The 24,953-nt window shown below is 37.2% G+C and overlaps 1 protein-coding gene across 1 annotated transcript; it reads left to right on the top strand.

The window, feature by feature from the left end:
- Positions 1 to 56: 56 nt before the first annotated feature.
- On the top strand, positions 57 to 24,250 carry LOC136822753 (probable histone deacetylase 1-B). Its single transcript, XM_067079035.1, has 15 exons — positions 57 to 215; positions 15,767 to 15,879; positions 16,467 to 16,584; positions 16,763 to 16,837; positions 17,111 to 17,391; positions 17,900 to 17,992; positions 18,403 to 18,652; positions 18,900 to 19,008; positions 20,003 to 20,061; positions 20,274 to 20,348; positions 20,662 to 20,974; positions 22,565 to 22,621; positions 22,725 to 22,802; positions 23,185 to 23,225; positions 23,590 to 24,250. Exons 1-15 carry the CDS (start codon positions 164 to 166, stop codon positions 23,694 to 23,696), a joined length of 1,821 nt encoding a protein of 606 aa, XP_066935136.1. The 5' UTR covers positions 57 to 163; the 3' UTR covers positions 23,697 to 24,250.
- Positions 24,251 to 24,953: the final 703 nt, after the last annotated feature.

Raw genomic sequence — 24,953 nt, 5'->3', positions numbered from 1 at the left:
AAAGTTTCAAATAACAAATTCGAGCTATTTGTAGTTTGACCACGGATCAATTAAAATCCTTTATACTCAAGACGCGAAGCGGTAAAAAAAGCTCACAAAAACACGATTTCAACTAGCAGAATCCAGCAACTTTCTGAAATTACCTCGTAAATAAATCCTAACAATGGCTTACACAAGTGGAGGAAGCAAAAAGAAAATTTGTTACTATTATGATGGTAAGAGATTGTACTTTTTACCTTAATAGTTTTAGCCAAGGCTTCCACTTTTTAGACAGAAGCACATCTGGTATTTTTCTGGCAGTTAGAGTCCCCTGCCCAGTTGGCGACCGGTCCAGTTGGCGACCGAACGTCTTTGAACGCAGAAAAGTCATACAAAAACAAACCTCTGGAGAATTTCTTTTGGTAGTAATCTGCCTTGACCTATTTCCCGTACCGTATTTTTCGAAAAAAATAAAAAATGGCTACCTGTGGACAAAAAAGCTTCGTAAGAAAAAACGCTTCAACTCCCACTCCAAAAAATACTTGTCCAAAACGATGAATATGTTAGAAAGCATTTCTGTAAAAATCAGCTTGATACAGTTTTTTTCGTTTGAAATATTGATAAAAAAGTTGACGCAATCAGCTTCGAAATTTGACGTCCAGTCTGCGATGCGACCGACCAAACTCAAAAAATGAAAAAGAAGACTCTACATTGCGATTAAAAAATTCCAGACGCGTGTGAGCTATTTTAAAACAAAAGAACGAGTGTAAATAAATGTAATACGGGAAAGCTTATGAGTTTTTTTATCATCCTGATCAATTAATATAGGGTGCGCACTCGTCGGGATTTTTTGCGCGGAACGAGGAAGAATTTACAAAAATGAACTTCAATGCATTAGTACTTACCTTTAAATCATCCAAATCTGTTCATTCTTTTTTTAAATCAATCAGGAATTATCAGGGAAACAAGTAAAAAAAACTGCATCCAAGTATCTTTTTTCTTTCCAAAGATATTCATGTTTTTCGACGTCAAGGTGAAAACGCGATTTAGCGCTGACCACGGCACCGGAAAATTCTCGACCCACATTGAAACAAATGGCTGTCGAAATTGAGCTGGTTCATCTTTTCAATCGCGGTTTTTTTAGTAAACCCAGGGTAAGATTAGGCTACAATCTATCACAACCTGCTTTGTTTGAAAATCTACAGGCTGTCTGGAATTTTGAAAAACAAGAAGAAATTGCGATTTTTTAACAAGATTGCGGATTTTTTCATTTAAGCAGCATACACCATCTGAAAGCTGAGGATTTTAGCTTTCTAGTGGTGAAATTTGTTTTTAGCTATTATTTCCAGCTCATTTTCGATAAGCTAAAGTTTAACAGTCATCGGGCCGATTTTCAGACCGCGTCAGGAAAACTCCTCACGCCCCGCCACGCGGAAGGCTAGAATTCACCCGCCATCTTTAATGTTTTTCGGTGCTGTCCAAAGGTCACTTCTTGGTTGCGCGTGGTAGGGAGACGATTCCTTGAAAATGTGTTTTTTTTGTGGTTTGAAAATGGAATAACTTTGGAACTACTTAACCAATTTTAACAAATGACCCCTCATTTTTCTCACAAAGGTAAGGACTTTCAAATAAAATTAGTTTGGTTTTCAAAATTTGAGGGGAAAATTTTGACCTGTCCACCCTAATTAATACAACCTTACCTGCAAGTAGAGCACTGATTTTTTCTTTCTCGCGATCGGTCGCAGACTGGTACGTCGGTCGGGAACTGGGCACTAGTACCCGAAAGTTTTTTATTCTAAGAAGATCGCCTCAAATAAAAAATCAAAACAAACACGAAGAGCATGTTAAAAGTTGTCTAACCGTTGGTCGAAAAGGATTTTCAAAAAAGTAAGAAGTAAGTGAAAAATTTGAATCAAAAGATTTCGGTCGCCAACTGGGCAGGGTACTCTAGTCACACTAAGAAATCAAGCTTTCAGAAAAAACAACATCAGTCATCTACAGGATGTATTTGCAACAACAAGGATGAGAGTTACCAGAATCAAGTTCAAGTTCCCAAGACAATAATTGAAACTTGAAACTTAAAATGAGACAAAATGACCGATTGCGAAAGTGCAGCATCAAACAACCAAATTTTGTCATTTTATTCCCAAGACAGCGCTTCGATTTTGAAGGCCTTGTTTAAACGCTAAAGTAAGATTGGGCTATTCCATTTTTAAACCATACAGGGGTATTGATGAACTTTTCCAGGGGGGACTGAGCCTTGATTTTCCAAGGGGCTTTTGGTCATTTTCAGATTTTCCAAGGGGATTATTAAAGGTTTCCAGGGGGTTCTCTCCTCCTAAACTGGCATCAATAGTCACTTTCCAGGCCCTTTTTCACAAAATTTAACATTCCAAGGGTGTCGACTCCTAATTTCCAGGGGATAGTTTGTTATCCAAAATTTCCAGGGAGGTTAGTAAAAAAAGTTTGTCAATACCCCTGTACAATTTTTTTTTGGAATAGCCCTAATTCAGCACATGTAAATGGGTCAGTGTTTGAGGTCTGGCGAAATTACCGGGAAATAGCCAGACGATCTCAATCGAATGGAATCGATCGACCGATTGAAAAAAATTCAGCCAATTTTCTCACATTTTCAGGATTTTCTCCTGAATCTCCCGCATTTCCAAAAATTTTCTGATCTTCTGAAAAAAAATTCAGATTTTGGAAAAATGGAATGGCAAAATTTCTTGATTTTGGAGAATTGGGTCGAAAAATTCCCCTTTTTCTCCAATTTCCCCAAAAAAATTTCTAATAAAATCAGATTTCCCAACTTGCACCAGTGGAATGAAACTTTCATACTGTCAACTGTTCTATCTATCTGAAAAAACATGGGACGGCAATTCGACCCCCATCTCACCAAACCTCCAAAGTCATTTGATTTGAGTTAATGAACGGCGTATTAAAAAATAGCACCGCACCGAGTAGGCTTTTAAATCAAAATATGAAAATATCCGTAGTGGAACACACGCAAGTGTCTGTGCACTCTAAGAGGAACAAAGAAGTATGATTGATAAACTTGGTGGAGTTATCAAAACAAATTTGTTGTCAAAGAGATTTAACAGTAAGTGAAAATCCAGACCAGATATCAACCAGTCCCATGTTTCGACCAATCGCCCCAAGTTAGAGCAGTTGACGGTAGCCATCAAAGCAGCAAAATCTCCACTCTCCTACTCTACCATTTTTGTTTTGAGATAACTTTGTATTTTAATGACCAGCCAGGTCATTCATTTGAGGGCTATCCATTATAGCCTCCACTGATGCAAGTTAACCGACCTCACGGTACATTGGGAAATTACCTAACTGCAATTGCGCACATGTTACCGTCAACTGCTCTAACATGGGACTGACAAAAGATGGGCAGTGTAGACCTAACTCTTCATACAAAAATTACGGGAAACACATATTTGGACTTTGTACCCTATGCTGCACACCAGCACTTAAGCTGAAGTCCCGGAAAAGCGGGATAAAAATCAGTTTTTTGCAGTTTGCAAAAAAATGCCACATAGAAGATCTTTCAAATTCAGTATGTGAATAAATAGAGCAGTAAAAAATACAACTTTTCTATTTTTCCTTTTTTTTGCAAAAGTTCTAGAAATGAAAATAAAAGGATAATGATAATTGAATACTATCCACTGATGATCCGAGGTGCCATCGCAAAGCTAGAATCGCTTCGCGTACTCTTCGCTTGAGAAAATGATTGACAGATTAAATTTTCCCCCCACGCGGGAGTTCGTGGGCGTTCTGCGAGCGGTATGCGAGCGGTATGCGAGCGGTATGCGAGCGTTCTCGGCTCAATCCTCAGACCGTGTTAAAAATGGTAGACTCAGCTGTGACAGATCATTTCGATGGAAGTTGTTGGAATGTTTACAAGACTCTTGACAGAAAATCTTTTGTTTTATTGTCAATGATGACAGTGCCGTTATTAATTTTGTTAGATCTGATATATTGATGTTTGTAAGTGCACTTTATAGTTTTGATTCCCATTGAAGAATCATATTCTGGTTTTCATGTTATTAGATGCTGTTTTAGAGCTTTAGAGCTACACTGATGGGACGGCTAGTCGGCCACCATTTTACCGAACCTCCAAAGTCATTTGATTTGAGTTAAGGAATGGCGTATTTAAAAATACACGATTTCTCTTTCGATTTTACAGTAAGTGAAAATACAGACCAGATATGCAACAGTCCCATGTTTTGACCAATCGTCCCAAATTAGAGCAGTTGACGGTAGCTTTTTTAGGCTTATGCAAATAAATGGATAGAAACATCTAATTCCTTCTTTCCAATTTAATCACACAAAACGCTCATAAAACGAGAAAGCAAATATTTTCAGTTCTTATTTCAGTTTATGTTGATAAAACAGACACCCAGTTCATGCTCAAAACTTCCTGTCTGTGCATATTTTTTTATAGATATGGTTTTTGCAGAAAATGTTTTTGAGAATGCCATGGATAATAAAAATAAATGGTTTTTACAATTTTAAATGCTTTACACACTTAAGTTTCACTTTGTGAATATTTAAAACATAGTAAAAAAGTTTGATAATTTATTCTTATACTGTAACCTTTTTTATGGGAATTCTTTAATTTTAGCAAATAGAATTCTAGCTTGGCTGACAACCAAACAAAAACTTTTCATGTTGAGTTTTCTCTAGTTTGTTACACTACAAAATAATTAACTAGAAATGTTTACATTATAGTCCGGCGGCGAAAAGGGCCTTTTTGCATCAACCCTTACAAGTAGTAAATATGGGTTTTTATTTTATTTTCTCATTATATGGTCCCTTGGGACCCCAAAACCGGTTTTTGCCAAGCTGGCAAAGCTGGGGAAAATTTTTTATGGGGGCTTGAAGTACTATCGATTAGAGGGGTCATTTATAAGGTTTCCTTGGCTAGATCATGAGATATTTGAGTTTGAAATTTTGCTGACTAAGCGTTTTTCAACTTTTTAGCCCTTTTCTGCTGAGTCAGCAAAATTTCAAACTCTAATATCTCATGATCTAGCCTAGGAAACCCTATAAATGACCCCTCTAATCGATAGTATTCTTCCAGACGCATCTGTTAAAACTGGTATCTTTCGCTGAAAATTTTCTCAAAAATGCTGACGTCAGCAGGGGGGGTCTTGCAGTTACTCCTTGACACTATGTGGAGTAACTGCAATTTTGGACATTTTCTACAGACACCACCACCCTTGCAGTTATTCCATAGTGTACTAACTGATTTTACCCTCAAAATTGGTGTATACCACCCCCAAAAATGCCAAATTTGGCAATTTTTTCACTGAATTCCTCATTTTGATACCATTTTACTGGGTACGTCTTATTAACGACGTTCAAGAGTTAAATATCTTAATCATTTTCCAAGTTTGTTAAAATACCTTTCATGCCTTGATTGAAGAAAACATTTTGTGATTTTTTTTGACTTTTGACAAAAATGTTTTGAACTTTTTTGCTTCCGGAATTTTTAAAAACCTAAAATTTTAAGTGAAAAATTGAAAAATGTGCTCACTTAGTACACCATATCCTACCAAAATCGACAATTTTGGGCTTAGGCACCACCCATGTTGCAGTTAGTCCACTGGTGGAGTAACTGTTTTCCCAAATTTTGGTTTATATACCACCACGGTAGTAATTGTCATAGTGTTTATATAATAACTGCATGACCCCCCCTGACGTCAGCACAAAATATTGCATTTTTGAAGACGTATCGACCAATTCCGGGGGACTAAGTCCACTAAATGACCCCATTTTGGAGATCCACTCTTCAAGCTCTATCTGATGGCACAATCAGTTTTTAGCTAAATGAGAACTTCAAAAATCGACTTTCTAAGGACCCCCAGGCTAAAATGACCCTACCCCCTTCAAGCCCCCATAAAAAATTTTCCCCAGCTTTGCCAGCTTGGCAAAAACCGGTTTTGGGGTCCCAAGGGACCATATGATGGGAAAATAAAATAAAAACCCATATTTAGTAATTGTAAGGGTGATCCTGGATCGCCGTCGGACTATTATAAGACCAGAAATGGATAATATTTTAAAAGCAGTGATCAAGTTAAATAATAAAGGAGATTACTTCTTTAATACATACAAGGGAATACACTATTCTTAAAATGGAAAAATAGGAGATTGCCAAAAAGCAGAGTACACCAAAAGCACTGATATAATGTATTTTCTGTGCAAATAGACTCAAGAACTTTTACCTATCCTTCAGAAATTATAGAACAGATCTCATAAAAATTATTTTTTACATCCAAAGTAAAGAGTTTGATATTTTTAAGGAACGGTACTAACCCACAGTAATCATCAACAATCTGTAGGAAAGCACTTTTTGAATACACCGTTTAGGAGTCTCGCTATCTCCATGGTGCTCCGCAACAAAGGCAGTAGATAAAAATGTGCACTCTAGTACTGTGGAAGGTTAGAGGAATGTAAACATTGTCAATTTTGAATTGAGAAAAGAACCACTTGGAGTGAAGTCTACCAAACCCGTTGTTAAGGCAGGCAACCTTAAGTTCTCAAAATCTCAGAGTCCCAAATCACACTCCCACCATTTTTCACAGTGTCATTTTCTGTGTCTTCATTTGTTTTTGTCATGTTTGCTTACATTTTTCAGTTTGGTCTGCAATTTACACACTTTTCTACCACTTTTGGTATTTTTCTTTAGTTTTGTGAAATTTATATGATTGGTCAGTATTTTATTCATTAATTTATGTCAATTCAATATCTACTTTGCATTTTCACTAATTTATTTCATTTTTTGTCAAATTAATTTTTGGTCTGTAATTTATGCATCTGTTCTGCAGAATGCATAAATAGAGGTCATTTCAGCCACTTGCCTCACTTCAACAGAGACATTCAAGGAGTCAACATCAAATTAGTCTCTTATCAATACAAACTTAGTCACTTTTAATACACTTGGTGTTAGTCTAACACACCCTGTGTACATGCTGCCTACACAGCTTTCACATTCAGGCCAGCTGGTGAGTTTTTCTCTTTTTGCTTTCCCTTCCTTTGCCTTTTGCTTTCTTACAGTGGCTATTAGGTTTAAGATACATTTTTCATTACTTATTTTTCTACTAGTATTCAATTATACTTAGCTTACACATAGAACTTTGTCATTCAAACTTCAATTTTACTTTATTTTCATATATACATTAGGACTTAGTTTTTGTTCAATTTTCTATTTCAGTTTGAACATATCCAATGCACTTTACAGTGTTAACCGTTACGAACACGGCTTCCGCCTACCTTCATTGACTCCTGTTTGCTCATCTCTGACCCCACATTCAAACAGAGCCGCTATCAACCGTTTCAACATAAACTGATGCATCACCACATCACGCACTGTTCAATCAACATTCACCGACCAACCGCTGTTTGGTAGATGAGTTATAACTTGAGACCGAAAAATCGTTTCAACTTCAAGACTTATGGAAACACTGGGAATAAGACTCAACTCAACTCAACCGTAAGTGATACAACTCATTTGTCGTCCGACTCAACTCACTTGTCGTCCGACTCAACTCACTTGTCGTCCGACTCAACTCACTTGTCGTCCGACTCAACTCACTTGTTGTCTGACTCAACTCACTTGTCGTCCGACTCAACTCACTTGTCGTCCGACTCAACTCACTTGTCGTCCGACTCAACTCACTTGTCGTCCGACTCAACTCACTTGTCGTCCGACTCAACTCACTTGTCGTCCGACTCAACTCACTTGTCGTCCGACTCAACTCACTTGTCGTCCGACTCAACTCACTTATCGTCCGACTCAACTCACTTGTCGTCCGACTCAACTCACTTATCGTCCGACTCGAATCAATTGTCGTCCGGCTTAACTCACTTGTCGTCCGACTCGAATCAATTGTCGTCCGACTCAAATCAATTGTCGTCCGACTCAACTCACTTGTCATCCGATCAACTTCAACCGTCGTCCGACCAACTTCAACTGTCGTCCGACCAACTTCAACCGTCGTCCGACCAACTTCAACCGTCGTCCGACCAAGTCATCCAAATGGACGGTAAACCAGAAGTTAAAGCATTGTTGTTCTCGCTCATTGGCTATCAAGATGAAATCCTTGACATCATTCAAGACTTTGCTCCACCTCTAATCAAACAATCGACTGATGTCATGAAACGTTGCATCACTGACATCCAGGCGCTCCGCAAGAAGTACAGAGATAAAGATAGAGAGCTACGTTTCTTACTCCAAGACCATCAAGACTCTCTGGAAAACTACGAACAAAAATATGGTAAGCCATACTCTTCAACAATTAATGAGGTTGCTACCTATGTCCAAATTATTCAGAAACAAATTCAAGATATTGATCTTACCACTACCAAAGAGACTCAATCTGTCAATTCTCAAAAATCAACCTTTATCGCTGAAGAAGCTACACGGGCAATAGAATATCTCACCAAAGTCTTTACCGTCACCATCACAACTGTTACAAATGATGACTTGAAATTACGCAAAAAGCAACTACAATCACGCATGTCAGAAGTTAGCACTATCTCAGAAAACCTAAAGGAACTGATTGAACTCAACACCAGTGCAGCAGTCTATGGTCCAATCAAGACAAACTACGATACACTTCACAAATCTGCTCAACAGTATGAAAAGACCATAAACGATGAAATGAAATCTCGAGAACTTGATAAACTTGACTCTTTCAAAAAGGTTCAACTAAATATCAAATTGCCCAAATTCATTGGTTACGAAGCTGAGATTGATATTTACACATTCATTGACAACTTCAAAAAACTTTATTCTGATCACGTACCAACATCCTTACAACCAGACTTTGTGAAAAACAATCACCTTGGAAAACATGCGTTTGAACTTGTTAAGAACGTAAACGACATCGATGAAATCTGGCTTCGACTCAAGGACGCCTTTGGAGACCGAAAGCTACTACTTTCGCAAAAGCTCGCAACCCTCACATCCATTGATATGAAGGTTAAAGACTCAACCAAGATCACAGAATCGCTCAGCAAAATCGTCAATACCATGCGAGATTTGATGCTTCTAGCCTCAACGCATCACATCGAGAATGAATTATACTATGGGGACGCACTTACACACCTCTCAAACAAGTTGGGCCAAAGCAGACTGATGAGATGGCTTACATACAGCTGTGACAATCCGAGAGAGGGAAAATATAAATGGAAGCTCATGATCGACTTTTTGGAGAAGGAGATCAAAATCCAACAACAAGTTACCATCCTTCACTCAAATGTTGGCACCACCCCTGGGAAAGACAAGGATAAAGATGGAAGGCAGAAAGGAAGAGGATCATCCTACTTTGGTCAACAACCAAGACAACCAACACCACCTCAACAACCATCATTGTCAACATGCTTCATTTGTGGTGCCAATGATCACGTTCCGACCAATGGCCCGAAGAACACCAAGCTGATCCAATACTTCTCGTGTAAGACGTTCGTAGACATGACAGCCGACCAACGTCTGAAGTTCCTCAAAGACAACAGCCTGTGCCATCAATGCCTCTACCCTGGAGCGAAGATCAGCACAGGCAAACACAATGAAGGGAGATGTCAACACAGATTTATTTGTCAACATCCGTCACACGCTAATGAAAAGATCAAGAAGCATATCCTTGTCTGCGACGAACACAAGCTGGAACAAGTCAACAAGGACATCCTGGAACACTACAAGGACGTTTGCATCCGAAAACATCCACTACCAACCTATTCAAAGGACATCAGGATTTATCATAGTACATTCAAATCAAATCATCATCAACAAGTGGATGACTCAAACAATGCTATCTTTATGCTACAGTCAATCTGCATCAACAAGCGAACGTACACGATCTTCTACGACACTGGCTGCAGTGACTTTGTCAGTCGCTTCGAAGCAGTCAGACACCTGGGACCCAACGCTGTCAAACACTCATCATACGAAGTCGAAATGAATGGTGTTGGTGGCTCAAAGAATGTATCAAGACGTGGTATCTACAAAATATCAATTCCACTCAGCCATGGATCACAAGCCGTGATGATTGGCCCATGTATGGATCGTATCACTGAAACCTTTCCACAATATCCACTACAGGGAAAAGTTTACGATGACATCAAAGATTGCTACATCAAGGAAGGTAACAATATTCAATTCCTTCCTAGCGTTCCTAAATCAATCGGAGGTGATGTAGATTTCATGATTGGGATGAAGTACAATCGCTATTTTCCAGAACCTGTCTTTCAACTACCATCCGGACTTACCATATACAGATCACAGTTCGTCAACACAGATGGTTCATTTGGCATCATCGGGGGACCTCATGAGGTCTTCAACAGGATTGGTGCAGCACACTTATCAACACACTTTGTATCAAACCAACTTCGTCTTTTTCACAATGGGTATGACGTTAATCCAGACATTCGTTTACTCGGTTATCTATCACAAATTGGTGACGTCTTCAACAGTAAGAGTAATCATTTTGATGATGAACAATCAACACCTTCAACGAAGCAGAACGTGCTGGAAGTGAACAAACTTTTCGTTGCGTCAGTTGCAGAGGATGTGCCAAATGCAAAAACCTCACCAACGAGATCATGAGCATCAAAGAAGAAACTGAACAACAATTCATAGATGATTCCGTCACAGTGGACATACAAAACCACCAGTCAATTGCTACTCTTCCACTCATGGACAGTCCAAGCAGATTATCTCCAAATCGAGGCATTGCTCTCAAAGTGTATAATCAACAGCTTCACAGACTCGTCAAAAACCCTGATGACAAAGATGACATCATTAACTCCGAACACAAACTCCAAAAACTTGGCTACGTCGACTATGTCAAAAACCTCCCGAAGGAAATGCAACAGTCATTGGCGCAATCAAATCTACAAAATTACATCCCATGGCGCGCCGTTTGGAAAGAATCATCAGTATCAACACCATGTCGGGTGGTATTCGATGCATCCATGACCACCAACTCTGGATTTTCGCTCAATGACCTTCTCGCCAAGGGAAGGAATAACATGAACCGTCTTGTTGACATCTTCGTGCGGTGGAGGTGTCACTCCGTGGTTTTCCACACAGATGTTCAAAAAATGTACAATTCAATCAAACTACATCCAAGCCACTGGGGTCTTCAGCGTTACCTTTGGCAAGATCAGCTCGACTCTACAAAGCCACCAGAAGAAAAAGTGATCAAAACCCTCATATATGGTATCAAATCAAGTGGCAATCAAGCAGAAAGAGGATTGAGGGAAACTGCACGACTGTTCAAAGAGGAGTATCCACAAATCCATCAAATAGTTTCAAACGATGTGTATGTCGATGATTGCCTATCAGGAGCACCAACAGTCAACTTGGCCCACAAACTGGCAGACAATCTTGAAGTTGTCATCAGTCATGGTGGTTTCAGTCTAAAAGGGTTCACTTTCTCTGGACAAAGACCACAAGAATCACTATCAAATGATGGAGAAACAGTATCAGTGGCTGGACTTAGATGGTTCCCTCATGAAGACGAAATCTCACTCGATGTACAACAGCTCAACTTTGCCAAGAAGTCACGAGGGCGAAAACCAACACTGCAATCTACAATCCCAAAGGATCTAACTCGACGTCAATGTGTTGCCAAAGTTGCAGAGTTATATGACATCACCGGACTTATCACTCCAATTGTAGCAACCATGAAGTTGGACCTCCACGATCTGGTCAAAAGAAAGATGGATTGGGATGACGTCCTTCCAGATAACCTCAGAAGTCTCTGGATCAATCATTTCGAGATGATGGATGAAATCAAGAAAGTCAGATTCAAACGTGCAATCATCCCAGACGATGCAGCAAACTTGGACATCCAGACACTTGAATTTGGTGATGCCAGCAAATATCTTGTCTGTATCGCTATTTATGTCAGATTCCAAAGGAAAAATGGATTGCATTCGTGTCAACTCATATTTGGTCGTTCAAAACTGATTTCACAAGAGTACACCCAACCAAGGGCTGAATTGTTTGCTTCAATGATCAATGCTCATTCAGGACATACCATCAAACAAGCCCTCAAAGACAAGCACAAGTCTTCCATAAAATTCACAGATTCACAGATCACATTATATTGGATTAGCAATGACAACCTGAATCTCAAGCAATGGACAAGAAACAGAGTTTCAGAAATACACCGATTCACAGATATCAATGAATGGAAATACTTAAAGTCAGAAGACATGATCGCAGACTTGGGCACAAGAAGATGTGAATCAATCAAAGAAATAGATCAAAATTCTCACTGGATCCAAGGATATCCATGGATGAATCAAGACGCATCAACATTTCCAAGCCAATCAGTTCAGGAAATCTCACTCAATGCTCAAGAGAAACAACTCATGAAAAAGGAATCAAGGGATGATGATCGAAAAGAAGTTATCAATTGCTTCATTTCCTCCACAAAACTAACACTTCCTGAGGCTATATCAGACAGGTACAAGTTATCATGCTACTTGTTGGATCCCAACTTCAAAAGATTTCACACGGTCATCAGAATCATGGGATATGTCATCAAATACATCAATGCTCTTCGAAAGAAATTTACCGCAACTTCTAAAATCAATCCTCTAAATCAATTACCATCTTTGACCGATGAGGATATGAGCAACTCCAGACAATACTTCTTCAAAAAGGCAACACAAGAGGTGAAGCACTTCAACGATCGATCAAAGTTCAAGAAGATCTCAGAGGAAAAGGACGGAATTCTTTACTTCACTGGACGTATCCTGCCAACCGATCAAATCTCTACACTTGGAAAGGCAACATCCACGATGAAGGACCTCACTGCTTCAACCTTTTGCGTCCCACTTGTCGACAAGAATTCTCCATTGGCATATTCAATTATTATGGACATTCATTGGAATCACCCCACCGCTCTGCACTCAGGAGTGGAAACAACATGGCGTTACGTTCTTCAGCAATGTTATATCTTAGAAGGACGATCACTGGTCAAGATGGTCAGATCATCCTGTCCACGATGTCGCTACCTGCTAAAGCGGAAGTTCAATGTCATCATGGGTCCTCTCTCAGAGGATAATCTCAAAATTGCACCTGCTTTCTACACCACAATGACTGATCTGGCTGGTCCATTCTTATCATACTCCCAGCATCACAAACGAACCACAGTCAAGATTTGGCTGGTAGTATTTTGCTGTGCAACAACGACATCAACAAAAATCAAGGTCATGGATAATTATGACACTCTTGCTTTTCTTCAAGCATTTACAAGATTGGCATGTGAAGTGGGCTATCCAAAAAAGCTACTTGTGGATGAGGGAAGTCAACTAATAAAAGCATGTGAAACCATGGAATTGAACCTCGTCGATATTCAACAACATCTACATTCCAAGCTCAACATTGAATTTGCCACGTGTCCTGTTGGAGGACATAATGTTCATGGTCGGGTTGAGAGAAAGATATCTGAAATCAAGAAGTCAATTGAAAAATCTATCAACAAAGAACGTCTATCCATATTGCATTGGGAAACACTTGCATCAACCATCTCAAACACAATCAACAATTTACCACTAGCTGTTGGAAATCATAAACATTTCGAGATGTCAGATCTACTAACTCCAAATCGTCTACTTCTTGGGCGTAACAATGAAAGATCACCGACAGAACCATTATCTGTGTCTAATGACTACGACAAGATCATTAGAACAAACAAAAAGATTTACGACACTTGGTTTGAGTGCTGGCTCACGGCTCATGTACCTAACTTGATGAGTCAACCAAAATGGTTCAACAACGACACAGACATAAAAACTGGAGATATCGTGCTTTTCACAAAGCAAGAGTCAAGTCTTGCATCTACTTATCAATTTGGTCGAATTCAGAACGTCAACAATGGTCGAGATGGAAAGATTTGTGAAGTTGATGTCGAATATGTAAACAATAACGAGAAAACCAAACGTGTAACCCATCGTTCAGTCTGTTCATTGATATTGATCCATGGTATTGATGAAATTGATATCACCTCACAATTGTATGGGTTGAAGAATTGAATCCTTAGCTTATAATTAATTATCAAAAAAAAAAAAAAAAAAAAAAAACATTTTTCATTTTGTTGGGGGAGTGTTAAGGCAGGCAACCTTAAGTTCTCAAAATCTCAGAGTCCCAAATCACACTCCCACCATTTTTCACAGTGTCATTTTCTGTGTCTTCATTTGTTTTTGTCATGTTTGTTTACATTTTTCAGTTTGGTCTGCAATTTACACACTTTTCTACCACTTTTGGTATTTTTCTTTAGTTTTGTGAAATTTATATGTTTGGTCAGTATTTTATTCATTAATTTATGTCAATTCAATATCTACTTTGCATTTTCACTAATTTATTTCATTTTTTGTCAAATTAATTTTTGGTCTGTAATTTATGCATCTGTTCTGCAGAATGCATAAATAGAGGTCATTTCAGCCACTTGCCTCACTTCAACAGAGACATTCAAGGAGTCAACATCAAATTAGTCTCTTATCAATACAAACTTAGTCACTTTTCATACACTTGGTGTTAGTCTAACACACCCTGTGTACATGCTGCCTACACAGCTTTCACATTCAGGCCAGCTGGTGAGTTTTTCTCTTTTTGCTTTCCCTTCCTTTGCCTTTTGCTTTCTTACAGTGGCTATTAGGTTTAAGATACATTTTTCATTACTTATTTTTCTACTAGTATTCAATTATACTTAGCTTACACATAGAACTTTGTCATTCAAACTTCAATTTTACTTTATTTTCATATATACATTAGGACTTAGTTTTTGTTCAATTTTCTATTTCAGTTTGAACATATCCAATGCACTTTACAGTGTTAACCGTTACGAACACGGCTTCCGCCTACCTTCATTGACTCCTGTTTGCTCATCTCTGACCCCACACCCGTTGAACCGTGTTTTGGACCTACCACAGAGGTCCTTTAAATTAACTGATGTTCGTTCATCCGCTCGTCTGTTACCAGCTTTTCTCAGGATTGGCTAATTAGTTTTTTCTGATTTTTTGCACAGTGATGCAAAATGGTGATTCCCAAAAAGTGACGGCGTCCAATTTTCTAAAAAAAAAATTGGGGGCAAATTTGGGCCAAAAAGTCACTAAAAATGGAGTTTTTTCTGATTTTTTGCATAAAAATAGAGGGCAAGGTTCTCTAAGAAGAGGCTTAAGCAGTTTTTTTCGGAATTTTTTTTTTGGTTGTAAAAATCGAATTTTTTTATTTGGGGAAATTCCTTTTTGCTATATTTAGGGAAAATGAGCCTAACATGGGTTTTTTGGACTTTGGGGAAGATCACCTTTTATCATCAATACAATAAAATATTCATTCACCCCAGTATCTACGACTATAAGTCATACGACTTTAACTATACTTCACAGACTGTTGATATTAATTTGAGCTGTGATACTCACGATAATCTATTCAAGCTGCTCACTACAGTTTTTTATTCTCTTGCTAGTTGTCCTATCTTTATCTGATTCTCGTCATCAGGTAGGTCCTTTCAGCATGTTGCTTGTTGTTTTTGTATATACATGTTTTTACCTCAAAAGTTTTTCTACCAAAAAGGTAGAACTTGGGTTTGTTGATTGAGCTTCTTAAATAAGTACTGGCGTTAAATTACTTCAATTTTAAGTCAATTCTATGAGTGCTTCAAAAAACTGAGTTTTGGGATCGAAAGCCAGCCAGCTGGGTGAGTTTTTTTGGTCACCCAGTGATTATTTTACTTTCATTGAAGAAAAGTTTTATTTCTTGCAGGTGATGTTGGAAACTATTATTACGGACAAGGCCATCCAATGAAACCTCACCGTATTCGCATGACACACAATTTACTTTTGAACTATGGACTTTATAGAAAGATGGAAATCTACGTAAGTATTTGAGTATTTTTCTATCCTGTGTCAAAGGTTTCATGAAACTAAAAATTCGCTCACTGTATTTGCAGCTCATGGCCTAGAAAAGCAGCTAGCAGTAACTCTCTTTGCATTAAGTACTTCATTACCTATATAAAAAATAGTTTAACACTCGTGTTTTTTGGACCTACCTGGAGGTTCTATAAATTAAAACCTGTGTTCGTCTGTTCGTCTGTTACCAACTTTTCTCGGGATTGAATCATAGGGATTTTGTGATTTTTGGTACAAAGGTGCAAAATGGTGAATACTAAAATGTGATGGAGCCCAATTTTTGAAAAAAAAATTTTGGGCTAATTTGGGCCCAAAAATGCCTAAAAATAGGGTTTTTTGGACTTAAATAATCTGTTCATTTGTTGTTCCTAATTAACAGTGTGCTAAACATGAAAAAGTTCATATTTATAAAAAAAATTTTGGCACCAACTTGCAAAATTTTAAATTATTCAGTTTTTGTTTCTACATCGCCTTCATTAAGCTTTTATTATTTGTTTTATAAACGGTAGTATCGCTTGTTATGTTGAGAAATCACATTCTTGATTTCTCTTTAGAGACCACACAAGGCTTCTTTTGAAGAAATGACAAAATATCATTCTGATGATTACATCAAATTTCTACGAACAATTAGACCAGAAAATACTTCAGAATATAACAAGCAAATGCAGAGATGTAAGTTACAAATCATCAAATAATTAACATGTTTGTTTTCAAGTTTCTTGTAATTTCTTTGAAGGGCTGTTATTATTTATTTTTAAAAGAGTATAGTAGCAGAAAAAGAAGCAGATGGTTTTGACTTCTTTGTGAATGAATTAGGAATGATATTCTTTTTCTACCATTATTCTCATAGTTAATGTTGGTGAAGATTGCCCAGTATTTGATGGTCTTTACGAGTTTTGCCAAATTTCAACTGGTGGTTCTGTTGGTAAGTAGACTGCATTGTGATTCTTGGAACCATTATTTCAGGGATTTTGTCTTTACTCTAAAGGAGTAAATTTCGAATTCGATTATAGCAGAATATCTAATTACTAATTTTGTTTTCAAAAATTATGACTTGTCTGGACTGGATAAATGGATAAACTTCAAAGGTCAGAGAATATGTTATATGGTATATACAAACTGATATAAAATAAGAGTGGTGCAATTCCCTTAATATATTTGCTATACATCTAAAATTAATTCATTTTCTTTTTCAAAGCTGGTGCTGTGAAATTAAATAAACAACAAGCTGATGTTGCCATCAATTGGGCAGGTGGTCTTCATCACGCCAAGAAATCGGAAGCTTCTGGCTTTTGTTATGTCAATGACATTGTGTTGGCAATTCTGGAATTGTTGAAATACCATCAGCGTGTCCTGTACGTTGACATTGATATTCACCACGGTGATGGTGTGGAAGAGGCTTTCTATACAACGGATCGTGTTATGACGGTCTCCTTCCATAAATATGGTGAATACTTCCCTGGCACTGGTGACCTTAGAGTAAGTCATATTTTGATTATGGTCTGTTTGATTATAAATCAATATTAAAATCAATGGGCTTGTTTCTATCTACTCTTAACAGTTACAAATTGCTTACATGAATTGATTTGTTTTGCATACTTATAAAAACCTCCTCCAATTATGTATTTTTTCAGCTTTTCGTAAAATGTTCTTTCCACGTAATTAAAAGGTAAGTTAAAATTTGATCACGTTACCAAATCCCTCTCCTGGGATTAGCCAAATTTCGTATAAGGATCAAATTTTAACTTTCCTTTTATTTATGTGGAAAGAATATTTTATGAGAAAGCTGAAATAATATATCATTGGAGGAGGTTTTTATAATGATTGGACTTCTTTGAAAGACAAAGTGAATTTTAGTGCTTTGAGAATCACCTATCGAGAATTTATATTAATGATGAGTTTCTCATGTTCTAATTCAATGTGGTTTAAAAGTTTCAAATGAAATGATGAACCAAGATTTCGAAGTAAACTCTTTTTGCTTTCACAGGATATTGGTGCTGGCAAGGGGAAATATTATGCTGTGAACTTCCCATTACGTGATGGTATTGACGATGATGCTTATGAAAAGATTTTCAACCCAGTATGTACTGAAATTAGATCAATCTTCCCTTTCCATACAAAAGATATGGCCTCATTCTCATCAAAATTTATGAAACTATAATAAAAATGCTGAAATACCTCCAAACTTTGAAAACAATCGATCCCTTGGTCATACTTTTCTCTTCGTTTTTCACCAAAAAGAGACTGGATCTAGTGATAAAGATTTGCTACCACCTCAAGCAAAGCTAAAAACTCGAATAGGTGCACTGGGCTACTTATCAGCGCCATCCAGTCTATCAAAGAAGCCCCCAGGCTGGGGGATAGTGACCTCCTCCCGTACTATGGATCAGTATGGATATATTTTTCGACGTTCTGAATTTTTATCATATTTTCGAAAATGGAAAATTTGTACGATGCAATAATTAGAATGATTTCTTTATCATTTTCAAGGTATTAACCAAAGTCATGGAGATGTACCAACCAAATGCTGTCGTACTACAATGTGGTGCTGACTCCTTGTCTGGTGATCGTCTTGGTTGTTTCAATCTCTCTTTGAAAGGACATGCACAGTGTGTCGACTTTATTAAGAAATTCAACTTGCCACTGTTGATTTTGGGTGGTGGTGGATATACCATTCGTAATGTTGCTCGATGTTGGACGTATGAAACCTCAGTTGCATTAGAAGTTGATATTCCAAACGGTAAGTGGCAACATGTTGACAAATTTTGATCGATTTTTTGCTATTTGAAGTTACTACAGTACTATAGGATTTCAAAAGCCTCCGCCAAGTTAAGCTCAATACTGGCTTGGTCATCTGATCTCTGATGTTGTGAAATAGTGTTATTCTTAATAGGCCCTTGTTAATCCTGTAAATCTAGAATCCTTTAACATTATCCGTTGTTACAGGATCTTATCTTTTTTCTAATTTCCTTTTTCTTTAACTACAGAATTACCTTACAACGACTATTTCGAATATTTCGGTCCCGATTTTAAACTCCACATTCAACCTTCCAACATGCAAAATCAAAACACTCCCGAATATCTCGACAAAATCAAGTAAGTCATTATAAAGAATGAAAACTAACTGGGAAGGAAATTTCAATCGTAAAAGTGTTATCGTCTTTAGTTGTACAGGTTGTACCAGGTTACAGCTTGCCCGGTAGCAGGGATCTAGATGGTGCTTCTACTGACCTGACATAAGATATTCTTCCCGAACTCAAATCAAGCGCTCGCTCGATTCAGTGTGTTTCAACGCTGGAGAGGATGTTGTTCTTGAACAATGCGCAGATGCTTTTGAATAACCGTTGGCTTTTGCTTGGTTTACGAAAGTTGGGGAAGATACAAGGTTGAGAATTACTGTGTTGGAACATCTCCAATTCTCTAAGCTTGAGAAGGATTTTACTGTGTTAGGAAAAGCAATTTAAAATCTTCATACATTCTGATTGGTTTGTTGGGACACGGTCACCGTATTTTTAGCTGATTTCGTTTCAGCAGTTTTGTAGACTTATTGATAAACGACTTTTGTGTGATTAAGTTAAAAGATTGGATCTTACGATCAGCATTGTCCAATTCTTGGAACATTTCGGCACTTTATGTCTTTATCTTGTTTACGCGTTCTTCTTGTCTTTGACATCCATATCATTTCAACAATCTTTTTCTCGCTTTCTACCTGCTACTCTTCCAAGTCGCTCACTTTTTGAGTTTGATTGTGAAGTTTTTCCTCGAAAACTTATGCGTGTTTTTGATTTTATGCATACTTGCATTCATTTTTTTCATTTTGGCGAGTTGTTTGCGCAAGTCTTCAATGCTTGTTTCACGCCACAGCCGATTACAAACTCCAGTTTCGCTTGTTTCCTTTTTCGGACCGGGTTTCCTTTATCAGCTGTTATCAGCATAAATTTTCTAACCTCATTCACGTCTTGGGTTGAGTAGGGGAAATCCTCTTAAGTTTGAGATATTGGACTCTTCTCCAAGACAACATGATTAGACCTATACGATTTTTACTGTATGATCAGAAGTTTATTTTCAACTCTTTCCCCTTTGTCTTTAGAACAAGGTTATTCGAAAATTTGAGAATGATTCCACACGCACCTGGTGTACAAATGGCTCGTAAGTAGTTTTCGTAGCTTCAACTCCAAGGAACTTGTTAATAATAAAACCCATTTTTAGCCTTAAGCCTTTTGCTGCCCGATGCATAGAATATTTCCGACCCTGGTAAACGTTAAGGTTTGTGATAAATGGCCATTATATCTGAATATTCCCAGTATCCATCACTCGACATCCCCAGCGCAACTTTTACCACTAAGTTTTCTTTTCAACAGCGATTCCAGAAGACGGAGCACCGGAGGAGAGCGACGATGACGATAACCCAAAGAACGTTGATAACAGAATCTCCAGTAGGTTATCCCCGCAAATCAACTCTGTCAGCTGAGAAATCTCATTTTCTAGTCCAAGAATGATGCGTTATGCCCAATCTTGATCGCTAAAAGGAAAGGACCGATGGTCAATAGTGACCAAGAAAATTTCTTGTTTAGTACCTTAGCCCAAAATCATGACTTTTCCCATATTGCCATTGTTTTGCTAATAAAAACTCTTGTTACACAATAAAGCATTGTTGAGATTATATTTCTACTCTTGTAACTATCGCCTGAATACCAAACACGGAGTAAAAAAAACAACTAAATAATCCCTTTTCTTTCCGTGTCACAGTTCGTTCATCTGACAAACGTATCGCGAACGACGGTGAGTACTCTGATTCGGAAGACGAAGGTGAGGGACGCCGTGATGAGAAAAATCACAATAAGAGTCCACGCAAGAAGCTACGAACGGCAAGCCCCATACAAAACATGGTTACTGACGCCACCAAGAAAGAAGAAACACTCAATAGCGACGCTAAACCTACCACTACACCAGCGGCTTCCGTACCTGTTGCAGATAAACCACAAAACGGCGCCAAAGCTACCACTGAGGAACCGGTAACGAAATCAGAAACGCCAGCTGCTGTTGTTACTACTACTGAAGAGTAAGAATCCATCTATTTGTTCATATTTACTCATACATTTAACTTTTTAAAGGATCTTTGAATTTTTTGTATAATGTTATCTTGCTACATTAAACCCCGAACTTCTATTAATCGAATCTTTCTATAGTTCGAACTTGACTTCGAAAGTTCCTGACAAGGATAAAAACTCTCAAAATACTTTCTATAATTCGAATCTCTCTAATTCGAAAAATACGGTTCCCCGTTCGAATTCGAATTACTAATATCTTGCATGAATTTAATATAGACACTGGATGAACAACGCATGAAACGGTGGAGAACGATGATTGTATTTCCATTGTTTCAGAAAACAATCGTGATTCGAGCTGTGTCCGCAAAAGACAACTGTCCTGGCGGCTCAAAATTCTCTGATTTTGAAAAATGATTAAATGATCACATTTCTAAAAAGTCAATTATCTTTATCTTCTTGATCTTTTACTCGCCGAAAATTGAAAAATAAAAAAATCAACGGATACATGTATTGAATCTGTTGTGACAAAAACATCATTAGACAAGAGAAATTAAACGAAAGGCCTAAAGTGGTGATAACTGAATTTTAAGTGGGCAATACCTTTCTAACAATTTTCCGATTAGAGCTAAGATAGACTAGACCTCTTTTTAAATTACCTCACAAACATCACTTGCCTCGTATTCAAACAATTACCGTGGTGATTATGTCTATGATTTTTTTTGTGAATAGGAAGTAGTTTTAATAAAATCCGCTGGGACTTAATCACCATGGCGATCATTTTAAAACGAGGCAAGTGATGTTTGTGACGTAATTTATGAAAAGGTCTGACATTATATCAGAATTTAGTGTCTCTGAAGCTTTGTTGAGGTTAAAAATTGAAAATTTCTGGTATCAACATTGAATTTCTCATGCATAGCATGTTTTTTGTGTCTTTTGAAACGTCATAACGACACATAAATTAGCGATTATTTTGATGTGTTTGCCTCTCTAAAGAAAACTTTAATTCTCATTTGGGAATTGAAAGACCTTGCTTTGATGAAAAAAGTGATTAAAATGCTACGAAATAATTTTTAATGAAGGAAGGAGAGCATAGTGGGCAGAAGGGTATCAAGCCCCCCCCCCTTAAAAATGGCACCCCCTCTTTTAGCTCAACCTCCTCTTAAAAACTAAAATTTCTCAACCCCCTTTTTTTTTCGACCTTTTACGCACAAACTCTTACAATCTCTAACTATAAATATTATGATTGTTGAGAAATTTAAAAATGAATGGAATTAATACTCTTTTGCAAATTGCCAAATCTTCCAATTTACCTCCCCTCTTTTTGTACAAGCCACCCCTTTTATTTGAAATTTCCACAAACCCCCTTCTTTTAAATTCAGTAAAATTCTCAACCCCCCCTTTTTTCAAGGGAGGGTGGGTGCCCACTATGGACAAGGCTAGATCATGAGGAATCAATGAAAACCTAGCTTGTTGTTTATCAAGTCAGTGTCTATATTAAATTCATGGTGATAGTCAACTGTACTTGGAAGTTCAATTTTTTTAGATTCTCAGCCAAAAACCGTTTTTTTTTTTCATTGAATTTTTTTTTTCATTAATTCTAGGCCAAAGAAAGAGGAGAACACTACGGAAGATAAGAAAGCTTCTCCGACTGAAGAAAGGTAATCCTTCTTGTTAGTCTAATTTCATTATGGCACATGAACATCAGATTGCGTTTATTTAAGTCATGCTAACTATCATTATGTTCCATTTTCGTTTATTTAGTAAACCAAGCACAGAGGAAGCAAAGACAACAGTAACTTCTCCTGAAAAGATGGATGTTGATAAATCACCAGAAAAGAGGTAGAATACTTTACTATACCTTTTAAATAAAGAAAACGTAATATTTGTCTGTCTATCTGTATTTGCTTGAAAAAAGTATTTAACTTCTCTTCTATTCCCTACTTCCCTAAAGTTTCTATATTCTGGCTGACTGGCTGGTATTAAATTATTTGATCGTCTATATTCTTTTGGGTGGGTTATTCTGTAGAACTTTTGGGTCAAATAGTAAATAATAGAAAAATCTTTTCAGGTTTTTTGGACGTTTTTAAAAAGTTCAACACCCATTCAGAAAGGCAGCTATGGTCACGTGCCGTTTCTGATTGTCATCGTTAACAGTTTTCTGTTATTACTATCTGATATTTGTGGATAGGTTAATTGACTTATCATTTGCTTTGGTTTTCAGCGCACCTGAGGCACAACCTAAGGCTGAGGACAAGAAAACAGGTAAGATTCATCATTCATTATCAAGTTTTCGTCCTCAAATTTTGTAACTATTTGCAAGTTGACCGACAATGAGTAAATACTCGAATAGCGTCTGTTTATTCGGCATGGCATTGTTTAATTGAACAACAATGAGTTTTCTAAGTAAACAAACAAGTTGTATTTATGAATGGGCGTCTGAGAGATTTGATCGTAGTATTACTATGGCAAAACATCAATGGAGAAAGTCTGCTTTTAGAAAATAGCTCAAACCAAGAAATGTAACTACAAGACATTTTTAAATCATAGATTTTCCATCGATTGACTGACAATGAAACGTAAGTGTTTTGTTTTTGTTTTAAACTTATAATTGCTTCGAACTTTTTAGAAACTCCCACAGCGCCCACTGCTGAAGGTGAAACTGCTAAACCAGCGGAAACGACTCCATCAAGCACTGTCGAGAAGCCAGCAACAGGCGATGATAAAACCTCATGAGAATAGTTACTTAGCTATAAAATCACATAGACTCAAACAAGAAGAGTCAATTGTTTATGGGACGGTATTGTCCTTAGGATTACATCATACACCGTGTTTTTAAAGCTGTAAATATTGGATGACCACCGATGTACAATGATTGGTCATAATGGATGTCAAACATGAAATATAGCCGGACTGAAATCGTGTCAAATTATAACTATGAACGATAATCTAGTAGTAGTCTGGAGGAATGGATAACGAATACAAATTGACGCATTTTTATAATACCATTTTTAAATGTTAAATTATTTAATGATAATGTTAGGTCGAAGCTATTACTATATCATACCATCAAAATATGGGCATATCTGGTTTCACTATAAAAGGGCAAAGACGTTATATCTTCGCTGCGTTTTCAATCAAATAGTTTATAATTTATACTTTTAACACCATACGGATTTGACAATTTGGTGGGTTTAATAATTTTGACGACCCATACGTTTTACAAATTCATTTTGTAAGTACGAGTTTTAATCGTTGCAAATATAACACCATCATTTATAACAAGGAAATGTTACTTTTCTGTCTCCCTTACTGGCCATTGAAAATGTCTTTTTAGGATTATGCGGTCTTGATCTTATGATCTTCCATATCAACAGAATTATTTCTGAAACTATTTTGGGGCTGTTTTCTTTCTTTCTTCAGATTTTTAAGTTCATTGTAAAAAAAATTGAGAAAACGTTGATATTTTAGGCCTATTGTGTTAACGACTTTCATGAATAAAATCAATAGCTTTTATTGACCCTTGTTTGTGTATTTTATGTATACAGTGGAGCCTACATAACTCGAACCAACACGGGAAACTGGAGTATTCTAGGTTTATACCCAACTTTTGACTCTTTGTATTCAGTTATTCCAGACTCAGTTTAGTTCTTAAGGGCTCTGACCATAGTGAATTTTTCATAATTGCCGTGATTAAAATGTGTTTTCTGACTGATGTAACCAACAAAACTATGGCATGTTATACATTTTCTGTTAGACAAACTATTCTTGAATCTGAAAATTCCAAAATTGCATTGAAAAAAATTTGACGAAGAAGAAAATGAAGACTTTGGTGAGGAAGAGTATTTCAACTTTGAAGAGCTTAGTTTCGGCGAAGAAAAAACATTTTGAAAATTTTTTCGCAGTAGATGGTGTATTTTTTACCGAACGATAAAAATTTTTGCGGAAAATTTTTGTAAATGCTTCTTTGTCTCGAAATCTTCAAAATAGTGG

The sequence above is a fragment of the Clytia hemisphaerica genome, unplaced genomic scaffold (genome assembly GCF_902728285.1).
Source record: "Clytia hemisphaerica strain Z4C2 unplaced genomic scaffold, Clytia hemisphaerica genome assembly, whole genome shotgun sequence".
Lineage (NCBI taxonomy): Eukaryota > Metazoa > Cnidaria > Hydrozoa > Leptothecata > Clytiidae > Clytia > Clytia hemisphaerica.
This window is presented reverse-complemented; position numbering and strand designations above follow the sequence as displayed.